We start from the raw sequence: 20469 nt of genomic DNA on the forward strand, positions 1-20469 counted from the left end.
TATGTTATATATTACAAAAACCTCCAGTTCCTGATGAAACATGGTGTTCAAGTGACCAAAATTGGCAAAGTCTTAAGGTTCAGGCACTCAAAATGGTTGAAACCATACATTGATACAAACACGGAGCTTCGAACATCTGCAAAGAGCCAATTTGATAAGGGTTTGTTTAAATTGATGGTGAATTCAGTGTATGGCAAAACAATTGAAAATGTCAGAAAACATACCGATGTTAAAATATTTACTGACCCCAGCCTGAGCAAAAAATTGGTTGCAAAGCCCAACTTCAATTACAGAAGAATTTATGATGAGCACATGGCACTTTTCAACATGATGAAAACAAAGATTAAATTTGATAAACCTATTTATGTAGGGGTTGCGATATTGGAATTGTCCAAATTACATATGTTAACATTGTATTATGATGTGCTGAAACCTTTTTATGGTGATCGTGTAAAATTATTGTACATGGACACGGATAGTTTTATTCTTGATATTCAAACAGAAGATGTTTATCAAGATATTGCACAGTCTGAATTGTTTCAATACTTTGATACCAGTGAACATACAATAATTCAACCCCACAACAAAAAGGTGCCTGGCAAGTTAAAAGATGAGACGCTTGGTGATGTTATTGTGGAATTTGCTGGGTTAAGAGCCAAGATGTACACTTTTGAGACATGTAGTGGTGCTGTTGTCAAAAAAGCCAAGGGCATTGGCAGAGTTACTGTGGAAAAAGATCTTGTATTTGAAGATTATAAAAATTGCATCAAATCACAGAGTTCAATTAGAACATCAGAAAATAGAATTCAGAGTGTGGATCACTTGCTGACTAGCAATATTGTAAGAAAAGTGGCCCTGGACCCACATGATGATAAGAGATGCATTTTATCATGTTGCATACATACTCTACCTTGGGGGCATTGTGATTTGAAAAATGGGAAACAATGCCCAATTACAGAGCATGATTTGAAATAAATAAACATGCCTATGAACTTATTTGGGTTCAAGAAACAAGGTATTATGGAGCTACCAACACCACAACCCTCTTCTGATATGCTGTCTAAACTGAGTGGCTTGTTAATTATTCATCTGAACAGCATACTTACAGATAATGATGATGAAACAGGCAAAACATTGTACATATTTAACAATAATTTAAATCATTACCAATTACCTGTAGGTGGTCAATTACAATTTATTACAACCCCTGAGGGTGATGTCAAGATTTCAGTAGGGAGAAATATTTATAGAATCAAGCACTCAAACATGATTTCTGGCACTGTATATACTGTTTCTGCTGGTGACTGCTTATATATTGAGGTCCCTGGATCCTATGACAAGCTTATACCCTTTTTTATAGAATTAAGAATCAGATACTCTATAATAAATAACCAATAAAAGAAAATGCCTAATGATATATTTGGCCATACAAGACATGAAGATCACAGTGATGAGATTCTGATGCTTGATGTCAGAGTCAAGAAATTAAGAAGTGATTTACAAGCTTTACAAACCACACTCAATGCCAGTCTTCAGTTAGAAATTACAAATTTGCAATCGCAATGCATGGACCCTCTTCTTAAAATTGATTCTGAACTCAAAGTGCTGCTTCAGAAATATACTGACCTTGCTACATTGGATAATTTTCAAAGTTTAGAAGAAGCTGTAGCAGCTCTTCAAGCCAAATTTAAGACCCAGGCCACCAATTCGGAGCAATTGAAGCAACAATTAGAGGAACAGATTAATAATGTCCAGACACAGCTCCAAACAATTGTCAAAAGCATAAAATCACAAGAAGATTTTGATCTAGTGATTTCCACTCTAAAAGAACAGATTCAGTCACTCCAGATACCTAATCTGGACCCTCTGAACAATGCCATAGCCGAGGTTAAAGAAAAAATTGAGACACTTGAAAATTTTATGAACAACTTGCCATCTTCTGATGCTTTGAGTGCAATAACTCGGAGTGTAGCAAATATTAAGCTGCAACTTGAAACATATGAAGATTTTGGAAAAATTCAAAGTTCCATAACCCATCTTGAGGGTACAATAGCAGCAGTGCAAAGTGATTTGGCAAGTGTACTAGAATCTCGCCTGCCCGGGATTGTAGATACACTTGTCAGTGTCCAGCAACAGATCACAAAGCTTGAAAACCTCAACACTGAATCTGAGCTATCTCATTTTCATCACTTGATCGATGATATCCATACAAAGCTTGAAATTTTACAACAATCAACACCCTCTCAGGCAGATATAGCCCTGCTCCAAAATGCTATGCAAAATGTGGCTGATGCATCTGAATTAAACAATGTAAAATTGGCACTTGAATTTTTGCAGAATACTGTGTCAAATCTCCCCACATCACAGGAACTTAAAAATATTAAGAGGGCAGTGAATAGGATATTGAAATCGGAAGATATCAAGAATATCCAAGCAGAGATCAAACAACTTACTCAGACAGTGGCCACTCTACCAACCAATCAACATATTAATGAATTGCATGCCTTGTTTGAGGATATCAGAAGACAGGTCCATGATCTTACTGCTCAAAATTCAAAATTGGCAGTTGTTGAAAATTTGCAACAAATTGTAGCTAATATCAAGCAACAGCTAGGGACCATGGAATCCAATCAAGCAAATGCTCTGTCTGTTTTTGCCACCCAGCTTCAAGAGATTGTGCAACAATACAAGAAACTTGTTGTGGACATAAAGATCAAGCCGGGCCATGATGATGTTGTTAGAACTATCAATGAGCACCTTGAATCTGTAACAAGCAGATTGCTTACAGCAGAAAAGCAAATAACAGGCATAATCGAGAATCCAAAACATACAGTAATTCTTGAATTGTACAGCATCCCCAACAAAGAATATGATTCTCCATTTACACCAGGTGGTAAAATATATATGCTGTCCCCCGCACAATTTTATTACCAGTTTTTTGTTGGAGGCACACTGAGACCAATCAAGATCAAATATTGGCATCAGCCACAGGCACACCACTACCCCACCTTATCAATAACAAATGTTGATAACAAAGTAAAAATCACCAGTGTAGAGTTGGAGGATTTTACAGACCCCAATACATTAGAAACAGCCTATACTGAAGATGATGGCACTCTGGAATTTAAAATACAAATAGGGGACAAATTATATTTAGAAAATCCTGCAGTATCAGCTGCTGAACACCCCATAGTTGCAATATTCTTGTTTTCATATTATGTCTAGACAAATTATTGTTGATGAATTACACAGACAAGCCAGACATAATATTAAGAGACTCCCAGTAGTCACAAAAGGCATAGATGATTTATGGCAGAGCGACTTGATTGAAATGGCAAGTGGGCAGTTGAAAAACTTAGACAAAATCAACAAGGGCTACAAGTATCTACTCACTGTCATAGATACATTTTCAAAATTTGCCTGGGCTGTGCCACTCAAATCCAAGACTGGAACATGTGTTACAGAAGCCATCAGGACAATCATCAATCATTCAGGAAGATCACCGCGCTATTTGCAAACAGATAATGGCAAAGAATTTTATAATTCAGTGTTTCAACAATTTATTAAAAGCCAGGCAATAAAACATTACTCGAGTTACAGTGATCTCAAAGCCTCGATTGTAGAGAGATTCAACAGAACCTTAAAAAATCTTATGTATAAACAATTTACACTCCAAGGTAATTATAAATGGATTAATATTCTTCCAGAACTTCTACATAAATATAACAACTCGGTCCATTCCACAATCAACATGAAACCCTCTGAAGTAACTTCATCTGATGAGCAAAATTTGATCAGGACTGTTTATTATCCTAGATACCAGCCAACAACAAGAAGGGCCAAATACAGGGTGGGCGATCAAGTAAGAATCAGCAAATATAAGCACTTATTCAAGAGAGGCTTTACGAGAAACTGGAGCACTGAATTATTTACAGTGGTTCAAGTTAAACCCGGGACCCTTAACACTTATATAATAAAAGATCACCGAGGAGAAATTCTCAAAGGCAGGTTCTATGAACAAGAGCTCAGCAAAACTAAACAGCCTGACACATATCTCATAGAAAAAATCATCCGCAGAAAAGGCAACAAGTTATTTGTCAAATGGCTGGGTCATCCGGAAAACAGCTGGATCGATGCAGACAAAGTGATAATATGAGCACCTGGGATGTTATAAAAAGGCTGCCAGAACCTGAACAGCAGATTAAGATAAATGGAGTGCTGCTGCCTGATAATATTAGGTGTCTTATTGTTGGGCCATCTGCTTGTGGTAAAACTACACTAATGGTTGATAATTTTTTATTGGCACCCAACTGGTTAGACTGGAAAAACAGGCACTTGTATGTTTTCTCTAAGAGCTTGGAACAATTAAAATATCAGCAGCTAATGAAGCTATATGATGGATTGGATATTGCCACTTTTGAACCAGATGTTAAGCCATTAGATGAATGTCTCGATAATTCTGTTGTTGTGTTTGATGACATTATACTGGATAATCAAAACAAGGTTAGAAATTTCTTTACACAGGGCCGGCACAAAAACATTGACTGCTTCTACCTGGCACAGACTTTTTCTAAAATTCCGAAGCAGCTGATCCGGGACAACAGCAATTTTATATGTGTGTTTCATCAAGACCATACCAACCTCAAACACATACATGATGAATATGTAGGTGGGGACCTGAGCTACAATGATTTTTCCAAGTTTTGCAGCAAGTGCTGGAGCCAGGACAGTTATGGGTTTGTCACAATTGATATGACAAGAACACCTAATACTGGCAAATACAGAAATAAAATCAACGATTTTCTAGACGTTGAGACATAAATAAACAACCATGAAACGACCAGTCATTGATGATCTTAAGTTAAGAGATTATCTTGTAAAAAGATTTAAGGGATGGAAATCAGAGAACCGTGGAATTTATGAAAAACACAAACAAACAGAACAGCCTGTCATTGATGCTATTAATAATTTAGGTAAGAATATCAAAACTGTTACAGAGCAAAATCAAGATTTGATCACAGAGCTTGTGCCTGTAGCTGCAAGGAACATATTAGATTATCCATTCACCCCACTTTCCAGTATTCATACACCTAGTCCTGTTGCTCCTAGAAGAATTGAAGCTACTCAGGATCCTATTGAATTGGGTCTTCTTGCTCAAAAATATTTAACCACACCTAAAGACAACAAAGATGAGGTGTTTGGCTTATATGCTGACACAGAGCTTGATGGGAGCATCATACATAGAATTGGCAATTTCAGAGTAACTTTTATGGGAGATGATATAATTGTTTATTCAGAATCTCGTCTCGGAGAAAAAGGTGCTTTTGTTAAGTACCCCGGCACACCTGGATTGTGGGAACTGATAACTAGGAAAAGGCCTGGAAGCTATACAGATCAAGATTATGAACATTACAAAGAAATATTAATAAAATCAGATGCTCTATACCAGAACAATGATCCCACACAAAAAAGAGTCAAGTCTAGCAGTGGGGCAAAATACAATAATTTAATCAAGCCCATATGGTCTCAGATCAAGACAGGTAGTGGAATCAAACATTACAACACCCTGCCTAAAGAATTTGTGTGGGTTGATGATGTCAGGAAACTTGTAGATAGGTTATTGGTGATAGCTGGGGAGGAAAATGCTGGCAACCACAATTTTTACAATGAAAAGGTTGGAATTATGGACATGATAAGCACAAAATTGTCTAATTTTATAGTGAATGACCCTAAGGGGATTGGATATCTCATAAAAATTATTAATACTCTACCACCTAAATTTTGGAATGTCTCTGAGGGTCGGGGCTTGGTTAATGACATTATAAACAAGCTGCCATTTGAACTACACATTCCAGGCTATCAGTATTGTGGTCCAGGTACAAAATTGGACCATAGATTAAACAGAGGGGATCCTGGTGTTAATCCCCTAGATGCTGCTTGCAGAGACCATGACATAGCATACAACACACATACTGATCTTGACAAGAGACATGTTGCAGACAAGAAATTAGAAGAGGCTGCATTTGGCAGATTTGTAAGCAAAGATGCTTCTTTGAGTGAAAAAATAGCAGCATTGGGAACCACCATAGCTATGAGCACCAAACAAAAACTGGGGTGGGGGCTGTGAATATGTATATAATAAACCTACGATGAAGGCCAAGGGTGTTATGTATCAAATACCTTATGCAGGTCTCAAATCTCTTAAAACTATTGACAGTCTCTTGACCAAAAAGCAGCGCAAGAAAAAAAACTCTTGTCTTGCAAAAGGACATGGTATGAAATTGTTGCTTAGCACCCCCCAATTAAAAAAATTACAGCAATCAAGAAAAAAATTGCATACAGGGGGATTCATATTTACCATCCCGGCCATCTTAGCAGCTTTGGGGGCTGTGGGGAGCTTGGCTGGGGGATCAGCTGCCATAGCAAAAACAGTAATAGATGCCAAGAAGAATAAGGCAGAATTAGATGAGCAGAGGCGCCATAACCTGGCCATGGAGAAAAAAGGCAAAGGTGTTAAGAGAGCCATGAGTAAGTTTAAAAAAAACAAGAGCCGCTTACAAACCAAGATATTGAAGCTTTAATCAAGCCATTGGGCATCAAACATTTTAGAGGTGTGTACATGTCTGATTCTTTACCGGAACAACCACTCAACAAAGAGTGTGGCATTGTTAATTTGGATGAGTACAAAAATCAGGGCACTCACTGGATCTGTTATCTTAAATATTTAAAGAACGAGGCATTTGTGTTTGATTCATTTGGAGGTGTTCCACCTGAAAATTTAGTAAAATATCTAAAATCAGCTAATCTTTATTACAATAATGCCCGTGTTCAAAACTTCAAAGATGTTAATTGTGGACATTTGTGTTTATCTGTTCTTAGATATATGTCTCAAATAAATAAACCATCAATTGAAGATTTTCAAAAAGCCTTGTGGTATCTGAAACATCATGGGGGTATTCCATCTCACCAGCCAAAATTCAATATTGAAACTCAAATTGCATGATGACATAGTGTATCCCAAAACAATAGCTCTCAGAGCATTTTACGGCATGTACTTGATACCTAATATTACTCACCACAACAACACAATTGCAGTAGGGGATCAAAAAATTGTCATCACTCCAGGGCAGTATAATCTGTCCACTCTAAATGCACAATTACCCAGAGGTGTAGTGTTAAGTCGAAATTCTGTCACTCACAGAGTAGAGATTGTATCTGCTACGGAGACAGTACATCTGGGTACTATAGGAGAGCTGTTGGGCTTTGAGAACAACACAAAACTTGAACCGGCCATCAAACACACTGCTATGAATATACCCAAATTCTTAGCCATAGAGACTCTGAATATTCACTGTAATGTGGCCGAGGGTATGATCACCAAATCAAATGGCATAGGCACTCACAAACAAACTGGCATCATTGCAACATTCAAACCTAATTCCGAATTCATGGAGCCGATCATCTACAATCCATCCCCAACATTATATTTTCCCGTGTGCCATAACAGAATAGATTACATTGAATTGATGGTCACTAATGAAAAAGAAGAATTAGTTGATTTTGCTGGAGCCACAACAACTGCTATCATAGAGATTAACATTTAAATAAAAATACATACAATGGAAAATATTGAGAGTTATGAGCTGCAATCATTCCCCCCAAACAGGAGGACATTTGCAAATTTAAATCAACCCAACACAGAGATAGAGGTGGATCTTGATGTAGGGGACGGCTTTATACACCCCCACAGAGCAGATCTATACATCAAATTTGATGTTGTAAAGCTCGATGGAACAGATTATCCGGCAAATTCGAATATAAGATTGGTAGATAATTTTGTGCCGCATCTCTTCTCTGAAATTGAGATCAGAAAACATGGTGTTGTTATAAACAGAATAGATTATCCCGGCATTACCTCCACGGCTTTGGCCACTCTAAAATTATCCAAAACCGAGGCTTCATACTACAGAATCGGTGGATTTGAAGCTGGTGATAAGATATTAACCAAGAGCCACACAGTGCTGTTCCCCATGCGCCTGTTGCCAGGATTCTTCTCGGATTACAAAGAAATTATGTGGAAGGGTGGTTTAAGAATTACATTTAGAAGAGCTGCCAATGATAACAATGCTTTGATGAGGTACAGTGCAATAAACCCTACAGGAGAAGCTTTGCCCAATACCTTACCAGATGCAGGCAAGTGCATTATTCAGACTATGGAGTTAAGAATCCCGGTTGTTGAATATGAGGCCAGCTATGCTCTTAAATACAAAGCTGATATCCTAAAAAATCCACAGATTCCTCTGCAATTTTACACATATCAATGCGTACAGAAGGTTGCCACTGGTACTTATTATGAATTTGATGCCACAAATTCATTCTCCAGCATACAATTTGACATGCCTGATTTTGTGGTGGTACTGTTTCAGACTGGGAGACACAACAATCAGGAAAAAAATTCAAGTAAATTTGATAGCTGCAACATCAAGAACATATATCTTAAAAATGGCAGAAATGAGGTATTTCCTAGAGAAAATTACAATTTAGACATTTCCAAGGGTGATTTTCTTAAATTATATGAGGCTTTTTCTTCCTTCAAGCGCGTCACTACTGGCAGTACTGATATATATTACACACCAGATGAATTCAAAGCACGGAGACCCATGTTTGTAATTAACACTTCAAAAAGGAAACAAGTTGTGGTTAATGACAGGACAAACATTAAAATTATCTGTGAATTCCACGAGGCTTTACCAGATGACACCATATGTAGCGTTATTCTCATAGGTGAAAAATCATATGTTTATGATGTAAAAAATGAGCGGGTCACAGAGCAGTTCTAGAGGCCCGATTCAAACACAAAGGCTCTTTGGATATAAAACAACACTTTACCGTCAGAAAATATATTACCTACCCATTTTTTACCACCTCTGCTCGTAGCAGATACCTACCCAAAATACAATACATTTGCCAAAAGCTGAAATACAGAAATATTGTAATTCTGTAAGTTACAGACTTGTGTGCAACAAGACCAAGCCTAAATGCAATTCAGTTTGCATGACAATATCCGAGAAGGAATTTCCTCAATATGATGGATGGTCCCTGAAAGAGTGCATAGTGTAGATAAGAATTTTTCTTTGAGTTCCATGACAAATGACATGTAATTTTCCTCGGAAAAGGCACAGTGTAGATAAGAATTTCTCTTTGAGTTCCATGACAAATGACATGTAATTTTCCTCGGAAAAGGCACAGTGTAGGTAATATCAACAGATATAATCACTCATGCATTTACTAATGTCTCTTTGATGATGAATAACTCTCTGAAAAGACACAATAAAGATTATATCTATTGACATACAACTTCCAGGCATTTACTAATGGGACTGATCAAAAGATTATAAGAACATGGAAAACATGTTTTGTTCGCTCTTTCCCATTTACGCACAACTCGGGAAGCAAAAATCAATACATAACCTTGTTATGGCTAGACTAGAGGTAGGCTCTGCATATTGCATTGTTTTAATATTAAATAAGCAAATTAAATGGTATCCAATTGAACTTAAACCTGAAGTAAATATGTATAGGTGGGTATGGATACAAGTTTATAGACAAACTGATGCAATTTTTGTAAATATGCTTGAGGGGGGTTTGATATTTTCCGAATTATAAAATTCTTGGGTTAGGCAGGTGCTACACTTAAACAAAAAACTTATATGAACATGTTGAGCAAGTTTTAAGTATAGCAAATCTGCTGGAGAGGGGTTCGTACTTTCTGAAAAATTCCCGAGGGCATTTTTTACAAAAATCTTGAATTATAAGAGCTCCACACTTGAGCAAAAACTCATATGGGCATGTTGAGCAAGTTTTAAGTATGGCCAAAGCTGCTGGAGAGGGGTTCGTACTTTCTCGCGCTGTCCCTACCGTAAATACATCTACTACAATAATATTTCTTATCAAACTGTAAATTTACAAACTTAAAGCAGAAAAAGTAGAACACTATAATTGGGCATTCGTCTGTAGTGTTCAATAAATAAATAAGTAAATCTAAGGGGAAAAATCTAAGGGACTTTATATGTATTGTATTCTTCAGTTCGACTACTCTTTTGATAACAGCAGTCGTAGGGCGAGAAAGTTTATGAAGTGTGAAGAGGAAGCGGTGTTTGTGGGTTCTTTTTCTAAAGATCACTCCCTATATTTTACCTATATCTATAGCTTCAGATGTGACATGCCGATTGGCGGCGTGGATCGATCTTCCCGAGGATCCCGTAAAATGTTACTGATCGAATACGTTGAGCATTATTCTACCACAAACCACTTCCTCTTCATAGCTACGACTTTTCTGCAAGTAGATTACACAGCTCAAACTTTTTACCTTAGAGTGTGGGTGTGTTAAAAAACAGGTTACTGAAACAGACAGTTGTGCTTTGATATTGTAATAAATGAATGCTGATGTTTTCTTTTGATATATTGAAAGCTCTGGAATAATGTAATACTCTGTATAAATTCGTACGATTTCTTAACGTACTTGAATTTTTTCTCCACAAAATGATTCGGTATCCAATTAAAGAACATGGTTGGTTTGTTGACCATAGCTTCTGTTGTTGTTGGAAAAAGATGATGTCATGGTTTATTACCTCTGAAAGATATATCCACTTTAAGGCATATAGAGATTGGAACTACAGTTTAAAGCGAGATCAAAACCGGTATCCAATGTACTTCTTATAACTCAGGACCCCTTGGTTATAACGTCACAGCATTAGTCAGTCACTATGCCATGTGTTGTTGTTATTTAAATATGGTGTTGGGTCTTCTATAGTGAACAATATTGTAAACCCTTTAAACCGTGCTCTCTTTTCCTCTAAAGTTAGGAAACACAAGTTTCCGAATCTTACTTGATCGAATCTGGAGAATATATTAAATATAAGTTACGAGGAAAGCTTTGAAGGTGCTCGGGAATGGTTTCCAATAATGGACATCCTCTACAATACATTATTGTATACATGCAAAATCGATGCCGCCCTATCAGAATCTGCTCTTCAAATATTATAAACAGCATTCTCTACCATTTGGTTATTTTTTTAGTTACAACCAGGACCTTATTCCAGATTAATTCAAGTAATGATATAGTATTCAGAAACACCAGTTGTTCAAAAATAAACTTTATTTCTGGTAATGTTTTACGAGAAAACAAGAAAATAGGCGCATGTAAAGTACTGCTGGAAGAACGTTCTGCTGAGTAGAACATTATAGCAGACTCAAGTGACAGGAGGTGTATGCTGGTTCACACCATCATCCATTAGATATTGAATATTTCAAGTGCAGATTATTCCAATTTCCTTGTTAAAGTACTGAAGTTTGGAGAGAGGTAATCAGTTGCAGTAAGGGTAGTTGGGGCAGGCGGCGGGATTGACACCTGCTGGGTATCTTCCCTGGAGGGCCACGGGTGGAACCCAGGTTGCCACAACCGGAGTAGCAGAACCTTCTGGATGAGTGGTGGAGCAGTAAGGGTAGTTGGGGCAGGTGATGGGGGAGATTCCCTCGGGGTAGTTTCCATCGTAGACTGGAGCCGGGGCTGGAATTCCGGAGACGATGGCCGCTGTTTGTGCGGTGGTGCAGTGAGGGAAGTTGGGGCACTGAAGAGGGGAGACTCCTGCAGGGTATCTGGCAGCTGGAGGATTCTGGGCCACCACCACGGCCACGAGAGCAGCGAAAAGTGCCTGGAATGACAATTGTACTAGGTCAATGGATATTATTCTAAAAACATTTTCTTTGGCTATGGTTTTTGGGATTATCTACTTGTTTGTATGAGAGCGAACAAGAAAATGCGTTGTAACTTTTTCACCAAACAAGTTTATCTTATCCATTAGTTGACCCATGAAAAGCTGAAATATGATACCGTGTGGACGTACTCGTTTAATTTTATACGCACGTATATACTTTGCTTATGACTTGTTACATTATCAATGCTTGGAAGACAGTAAGTTTAAATATTATATATATATATATATATATATATATATATATATATATATATATATATATATATATATATATATATATATATTGTGTACATTGTTCTCAAAACTTCTAGAATACGCGAGTGAGGATGTCGTGAATTTGTTACATTAGTAAGGGTGTCGATGAAAGTTGACCACGAGGTGTATCAGTATAGGAATAAGCAGACAGTGTCTGAGTTGGTGTCTTCTGTTCATATATTCTTAAAATCATCACTGGGTATTAATTTTACATATAAAAATATATTATCTACAATATATTTATAACACACGTATTTGAAGGAAATTAGTAGGCTCTCTTTTGAGGGCACGGATATGTACTCTATATTGAACAATTGAGTACAGTAATGTTAAGAGAATTTTATGTGACAAGAACATGAAAAGTCACGTCTTTTGACGGATTTAAGGACAATATTCTATGGATGATTTCGCAAAGATCGTGCAAAATATGTACGAATAAATAACCTTTGGATTATTTGAGAACTCATGTAGTCCTCGAATTCAATTAAAAATTGATATACAGACATAACTGTAATGTGTCGTAATTTATTTAAAATATGTTGAGTTCTTTTGTTTCTTATATATATATATTCTATAGTTGGCTAATTTTGATCGTGTAAGATCCATGCTTTATTTGGTTTCATCAGTTCTTGCTCTAAAAAGAATGAATGTCTAAATGTAGATAACAAAGGCCACCCCCATATTGCAAGTCTAAATACTTTGTATTTTTATACTTTTCATTGTTCTTATATTTCTAGTTTCTATACAAAGAGAAACTGTACTGAACTTCATGAAAATCTTCTGCATGGTTGTTGACATTTGTCAACTTACTACTGATTTCACCTGTATGCATCCTACCTTGCACACAATCTAACACGAAACTTACTAGCATAAAATAGCACTTACCAATTTCATCATTTTGAAAATTTTCTGTTGTAAATACAACTTGTGAAGTACTGAAAGAACTGATGCCGTTTGAAAGGTTCCACTGGTTTATATACACAGGCACTCTCTACGACATAAAGATTTGGAGAAAGGAACTCCGAATAAATACTAATTGTTAAATACAGGCTTGTAATTGGCTAAATGCTTGTTTATGTGTATTTACTGCCACTGCTTTAGCTCACAATAGGAGAAATTAAGATGGCCAGGAAGCAAGGAAGGTGAATCAAATATTCATAATCAAATTTCTGAATTAATGTCAGTGGTTGGTTCAAGGATATAGGAATATTGATTTTTTTAATTGATCGTTCGTGTCTGACAAAGAATTCCGTAAATTATCTTTCCTACGTTTTATTTCGTGCTTCATGCTCTTTCTGATGTAACATAAAGAGTTCGTTGGGAACTTACAAATTATTTTATTATTTCCGTGTCTTCTTAAAAGTTATTTCTTTGTCTTCCACTCTCTGCTCCTTCCATAATATTTAATATTCTCTTTATGTGAAAAGTTTTATTATGTTGTTGTTCATCACTTAATCCTTCTCATTTTCTATTTCTCTTTTAATTCTTTTGTGTAGCTTTTTAACATCTTTAGAGTGATCAAAGGCGATGATAAAGAGTGATGAACTCATGGGATAGATTGTGCTCAGTGGCGTGCCTAGAATTTTTAAAAAGGGGGTACATACATGTGTTAGATCTCATTTTGCTACCTTTTCCTGCCTTTGAAGTTCGTTTTTTCTTTAGGAATGTTGGGCCAAAGGGGGAGAGTTACGACCCCACCAAATTCCCTTGGAAATGCCACTGATTATCGTAACAATATGTATCTTTGCCTTCCCACAATATGAACTCAGAACCTCTGAAAGTTTTCCCTTCATATGTTCTTAAAGCCAGCATTATATATTAACGTTGAATAAAAATATTTGTCATATATTTATGGCACTAACAGGTGTTACTAATTGGACAATGCCATAAAGTTAATGACACACTAAAATAAGATTTTGTGTAAAGTAATATGTGATGTGTATTGAGGAAAATAATATAGTCATTATTATGTTGCGGTACAGTTGGTTGGTTGTTTTGGTGTTTTAAGTCCACTTTATGCACAGTAAGGCTAATCGAGACTGGACCTACAGTTTAAAGTGGGACCCGAACCACTTGTGCTTCCACCGGGTTGTTGCGGTACAGGGATTATTTTAACCGTGAACTTAATTAGTAATTTTCTATCTTTTTAATTTGACATTGTTGAGGGATTTCGTGATCAAGTGATTCGGTAGGTTTCAATTTTAATAATTTCCCGACCACCACAAATTGCTCTGATAGCGACTCGGGTTCAGTCTGTGAAATAAGAAAAATGCAGTCGAGCGTAAAGGCACCAACACCATCTGTTTCAATGCATTGTAAGAAGTTGGTCTCTGTAAAGGAAAGGCAACAGACTCTTTGAGTCGCCATGAGCTGTTTGTTTTTATGCTCCTTCAGAGCTGGTGACATGTCGATCGATGATACCTCGACGTATGCAGACAATACTACCTACGAAAAACACCATCTTGAGAGTCTCATTACGTATCGCTGTTTTCATTCATTTTCTCTTAAGTACAGTATTATTATTGCCTTGCATGGAGCCTTTCCATGCACTAAGCCATACATTCAATAACATATGTATAGAACAAAACTTGTTTTTGAAGTATTTACCGAATGTCAATTATCCTCTTTCCATCGTAATATTAGAAATATTTTAGATTATATGCAACGCGTTGGTAGTGTCACTTTAGAAGAAACTGAGTTTTCTACTTTAACGGAATATAGTATATGTTCACCTATATAAGACACGATTAGAAGTTTCATAACAAATGGTAGGCAAATTTTGCACGAACTCTATTGAAATTGATAGGTCGCTGTAACCTTGATAAAACAATTCTCACTGATTCTTAGTTTCGAAGGAAGTATTTAGCTCACCGTACATCCTTCCGGTTTCATTTTGTCCATTGTCTTTACACTAAAGTGATCACGTAATCAATTCGAAGTATTTCCAGCAACAAGTAATCAATAACCATTGTTTCGAAAGTTTCTTATACTCGTGCAGCGTGTGTATATAAGTTGTCGTCAGTCTGGACACATTATCAGTTTATCAGGAGTAGACAGTCGTTACATTTCTACAACGCCTCAACAAAAATGATCAAGTTGGTAAGTCGAATAGCTAGTTGCTGGTGTATTTTTAAACGTAATTGCAAACTTCTGTATTATCAGAATATTCAGCAACTGAATTCACTGATGCAATCGTTGTTGAGAAAACATTAATATCTGATATAATATGCTGTGCTAAGAAAGATGGTACTTCCTACAGATGAGTCCGATCCGAACATTGAACGAACATGATTAGATGACGTCACGGTATCACGTGGAGGACCTTGAGTTTGTGAATAATAATAATAATAACAACAATATAATTTCAACAGTGTGATGCAATTAATTTTGCACATATGTGTTACATTTACTCTTGCATTCCTTTAAAACAAATAATTGTAAAATATGCCCTCCACTACAGTCGTTTTGTAAAGATTGTAAGGGATTTCAATCTACTTCAAATTTATATTCCAGAACACAATAGAAGTCTCATGTGTATAGATTTCACCTTGCTGCGCTACACATTTGACTCATCTACATTGCAATAAGAGCAGATTAAAAAGTTTTGGAGATTATTTTGTGCACGGATGATATATCTCATATGCTTCTTTGCCTATACTGTTATATTAACTATAATAGAATGGGATAGAATTAATTCATTTGGTGTTGATGGTTTTCAGTCTCCAACGTCCATCAGATATCTACGGCGGTGCATAGAACATCAATGAGCTAATACCCATTACAATTATATCTGAAACTGAAGTTGGCAGCAGTGACTTATTGACACAGAAAATATATTTATGTATCTAGAAATTTTAGAATTCAATTATGATTATTGGTATTACTGCCACGCATGACCAAAATATAATAATTTCTGAAAATTAATATTACTGTATTGCAGATATAACGCAACTTCAATCGTGAATACTGTGTGAATTCTTTGTAACTTGATGTAAAAGCTACTGATCTAATCAACAAGCAATTTTGTTTCCCTTCCTCCTTTATAATAATCCCAATGATGTTCTTGTGAATCTTTTGTCGGCCTTCAAAGCAAATACATGATCGAATCTTACTTTCTAGGTACTCTCCGTTGCTCTCGTGGCCGTGGTGGTCGCCCAAGGTCCTCCTGCTGCCAGATACCCCGCAGGAGTTTCCCCTCTACATTGTCCCGACTTCCCTAACTGCTCCACCGAACAGACGGTAGCCATCGTCTCCGGACTTCCAGCCCCTGCTCCAGCCTACGGAGGAAGCTACCCTGAGGGAGTCTCCCCCATCACCTGCCCCAACTACCCTTACTGCTCCACCACTCAGCCAGAGGGTGCTGCTGCTCCAGCCGTCCCAAGCTGGATTCCACCTGCAGCTCCCCAGAGCAGGTACCCAGCTGGCGTCCATCCGGCCACTTGCCCCAACTACCCCTATTGCAACTGATCATCTTCCTCTCTACATTATCATGCTGCACTGAAATGATAGCAGCATGATCTATGTTTTGCACACTATGGGATAGAATACTGAAAATAGCTGCTGCACTCTACACGTTCTACATTTTCTTGTGCTGTCAGATATTGGATTTGTGGGAACAAAGCAAGGCTTCGAAAACAAGCACCACTTTCGTCTTCCATGAACGTGAAAATGATTACTGTAGATTTCGAAACCTTGGAATTGATTTCACAAGTCAACAGGAATTCCTACATCCCAAATCACCAATAAAGCCGCATATCATGCAGGTCTTTATTCTGGCGCTGTCTTCAATACCTGTTAAAGGGACTTGAATTAAAGTAATTCATAGTCTCCTGTGTAAATATTTGATTCTAAATAAACAATTACAACATTTCAACACCTGATGTTTATTCTCTATCAAATTTAGAAATGCAACTGAGCCATTATGATTTGTTGATAAATTTCACGGAGATAATCGCTAATCGGTAGTTGTCAAGCTCATAGCTTTGAAAGCACGCAGTTTTTTGTGTCTGTGTGTGTGTGTGATTTTTTCCAGGATACGCTAGCCGGAATTTCTTTCTTGAATACTATAGTTTAACTTGATATCGGCCATTATAAATTACAATTCAAAATTCAAGATGTTGAGGTTGAATAGGAGTCTGGATTCTGGTGGTGTTGTAATAATCAGCTGCGGCGAGGCACATGATAGACTCATTGGTGATTGATATCATTTATGCAGAGAGCTTTTGAGGAATTGCCTATTGTATGGAGCCACAAATTCAAAAATCTAGGCATTGGTATCCAAGTGATAACATGGTTGGCATTGCATTGGGTTATAATGTGGAGTTAATGGTGAAAAATATATTTAGCATTTTGATCGATTTGTGTACGTGATTGTCTCATAGTCGACTGTGCTTGGAAAGTGGAATTTATACAGGCGAGAACGTCAGGAATTAACATATTCAGATGACGTCACGAAGGACAGTGACTTTATGAATAATACATATAATTTCAACGGTGTCATAGTATGTCATACGTAAATTCACTGAATATTTTAGGCGGCTTTAAGACCATAGCGAAAAGTGACACACGACACATGTCACCTGGAAACAAAGCTTCAGAATTTTTTTTTTAACCTTTTGTACTGAAATGATACCAGAAGTTGCACGTGTCGGTTGCACCGGACAATATCGTGCATTATATCGGCTAGCTCTGTTGATAACGCATGCATAATTAATTATTTTCTACAGAACGGACGGGCCCGTGTCGCTTGCTACTTGTCACGTCGGTGTGAAACCCACATGTCACTAGTCGGCTATCGAGTATCACTTGTCGTTTAGGTCTTAAAACTCCCTTATGCGTGTCACGAATGTTCAGCAAAAGTATAATATTGTTTTCCACTTTTTTGGAATCACAGATATTTAGTTCCACTCAAGAATAAGTGGATGTTTATTAATGACAACGCGAAGTTCAATGTTGATCCAAAAACGATAATAATGTGCAGCTCGAATCGATAGAAATCATTAGTAAAAGGGAATTAGATAATCCCTAATTGGTGATCGGCGTTAAGGGTAGGAGCGAAGGAGGACTCCTGCCCCTCGCTATTAAACTTTGCGTAAATAAATCGACACCTGCTGCTTTAATGTTACTATTTAAACCGTACAAACATCCTCCTCCGCCTATCAAGAATCGAGCAAACATACGCCTAGCTAATAAATTCGAACAGTGTGCTCGGCAGCCATATTAGGGGTCCCATTCTTGTTGTTCTTTTGGCTTCAACTTGACTAATGGCAGAAAATGCTTTTTCGGTCTGATAGAGTAGGATGCATAATATATGCATAAATATATTACCAGACAAAATGTCCTTCACCATGTTATGTACGTAATGTGAGTTCAAGAATTGAAACACGAGACTAAAAAACTAGCTGGAAATCTCTGCACCAACATTAGTACAATTCTAGTCCATTCCGGAAGGAAAGTAGAGAAATAGCATGAAAGAGCGGTAGAATAAGAGTAAACAGAGCAAAAAAGAGAAGAAGAGATAGAAGGAAGAGAAAAGCTAAGAGAAGGCAAAGAAAAACAGAATGAGAAAATAGAAATAGCCAACTATTCGTTTACCCTTGAGCCAAACCGACCAAATTTCTCTGGCAGAGACATTGGCGGGATGTAAGAGAAAAATTACTAAAAATAGCGATGGATAACTTGGAAATATTTATTTATCCTGCTATGCATGCTTTCTTGGGCAGAATAGAGATAGTTTTAATTTTAATTAATATATACTTAATAATAATAATGATTACGCGTATCCACTGCCTATTAGAAGCGGGTTCATTGGCTTAAGGCTCGGCTGGACATTTCGTCAACGCCTGCGAAGCCATTTACGAAATTCACCGTCCTTTAAAGAAACCTCTACGATATTCCAAATTTCTGAAAAAAGTTACATTTGCTTAGAATTCCTTCTAGAGCACTCACGCGAATCTTCGTGTGGTTTGCTTTCACTGTTTTTCTAGTTACTCGAAACAGTTTGTTTGTCTTTCATTGCCACGAAACTATGACAAAATAAAGGTCCAGCCCTAACCGTTTGACACTTAACTTGAGCGCCAGGCGAAAATCCCTGGGCGAAAGTGCTTTTTTACGACTTGTATTATGGAGTTATGTAATATACTCAAGTGATTTGCCCACAATTCCTCTGAAGTAACCCTAAATGCATTTGCATACACACATTTTTTTTATGATTCTTGTTTATGTAATATTTAGAATTTGGCTATAATCATGTGCAGTTGGTGTGTTGTAATATAGGTCATGCTTGTTTAGTGTTGAAACAATATATTTTGAGGTTATCACTCCTTTTATGGTGTATGTTGCTGATTTCTGGATGTGATTTCAATTCTCAATGAATTTTGTTTCTTATACCCAGTGATACAATTTATTGATAAATGCTCTATTGTTGTATAACATGAACTGTATGGGGAAGAAAATGTCAGTGAAGGAATTCAGGGAAAAGGTGATCATGAATATCCTTAGCGTAGAGAGTACAAACAATGAGACGCCACCTTCAGCTGGTAAAAGGAAGATGCCAATTCACCATTTGGTAAAAAGGAATGTGCCTCCTGGTAAAAAGAGAGTTTTAGGACGTTGTAAACAATGTTACTTGCAGCGAGGCAGAAAAGGGCAGAGGGATATGGTGCAAGATATGCATCTCAAGTATCAACAGTTTGTGATACTGATACATGCGAAGGCAAACCATGGTTTTGCATCAATGACTTTCACAAATAAAGTCAAGTCAACAAGCTATTTGCATATCTGTGTTAGTATCTGTAGGTTTTTTATGTGTACTGTATACTTCAATGTCACTGATGCACAAATAAAAAAATATAAAACCTTGCATAGACTCTGCACTCACTCCATGAAATATACAAAACGTTCTTGGAATATCTGTATTTTGTTTTTTGATTTTGCAATGTAAACAAATGCAATATGCAATACGTGAAACCCTGACTACCCCTATTGACGTCCAGGGCCAGGACGTTGAACATTATATGCCCAAATAATGGTACTGCGTATACTGTTCCATACACGCGGCCTACGCCAGAATCAGACATGTGTATACAATTGCAACACGCGGCCCCATGGAAACCCTCCTTGTGTATACAATTGCACACACACGGCGCTCAAGGTGTTAAATCCATGGGCGTAGTTTGGTATGGATTAGGGGGTCTATGCCCCCTCCAGAACGAGACCTTCCTAGAAGTCTCATCAAAAAGAAAACGAGAGGACCCATCTAGATTCAAGGAATTCGCTGTGTTAGCAACCATCGGAGAATAGAGTATCAAGAGACAAACCAGATAAGGTGTTGTGAGTATTGGTGAGGATCTGTATACAATAGACTTTTAGATGGCGTTGTCAATCACTTGGAAACGTGAATGTCAAAAGACGGCTTACGCATTGCTCGTGCTGTAGA

At 37.2% G+C, this 20469-nt stretch overlaps 1 protein-coding gene across 1 annotated transcript; it reads right to left on the reverse strand.

Annotated features, from left to right (window-relative positions):
* Positions 1 to 11237: 11237 nt before the first annotated feature.
* LOC146004411 (uncharacterized) lies at positions 11238 to 13030 on the reverse strand. The gene is made up of 2 exons (XM_083143256.1): positions 12918 to 13030; positions 11238 to 11714 (listed from the first exon to the last, which is right to left on the reverse strand). The coding sequence occupies exons 1-2, from the start codon at positions 12927 to 12929 to the stop codon at positions 11367 to 11369; spliced, it is 360 nt and encodes a 119-aa protein (XP_082999382.1). The 5' UTR covers positions 12930 to 13030; the 3' UTR covers positions 11238 to 11366.
* Between the last annotated feature and the right edge of the window lie 7439 nt (positions 13031 to 20469).

The sequence above is a fragment of the Lepisma saccharinum genome, chromosome 21 (genome assembly GCF_977018435.1).
Source record: "Lepisma saccharinum chromosome 21, izLepSacc3.1, whole genome shotgun sequence".
Lineage (NCBI taxonomy): Eukaryota > Metazoa > Arthropoda > Insecta > Zygentoma > Lepismatidae > Lepisma > Lepisma saccharinum.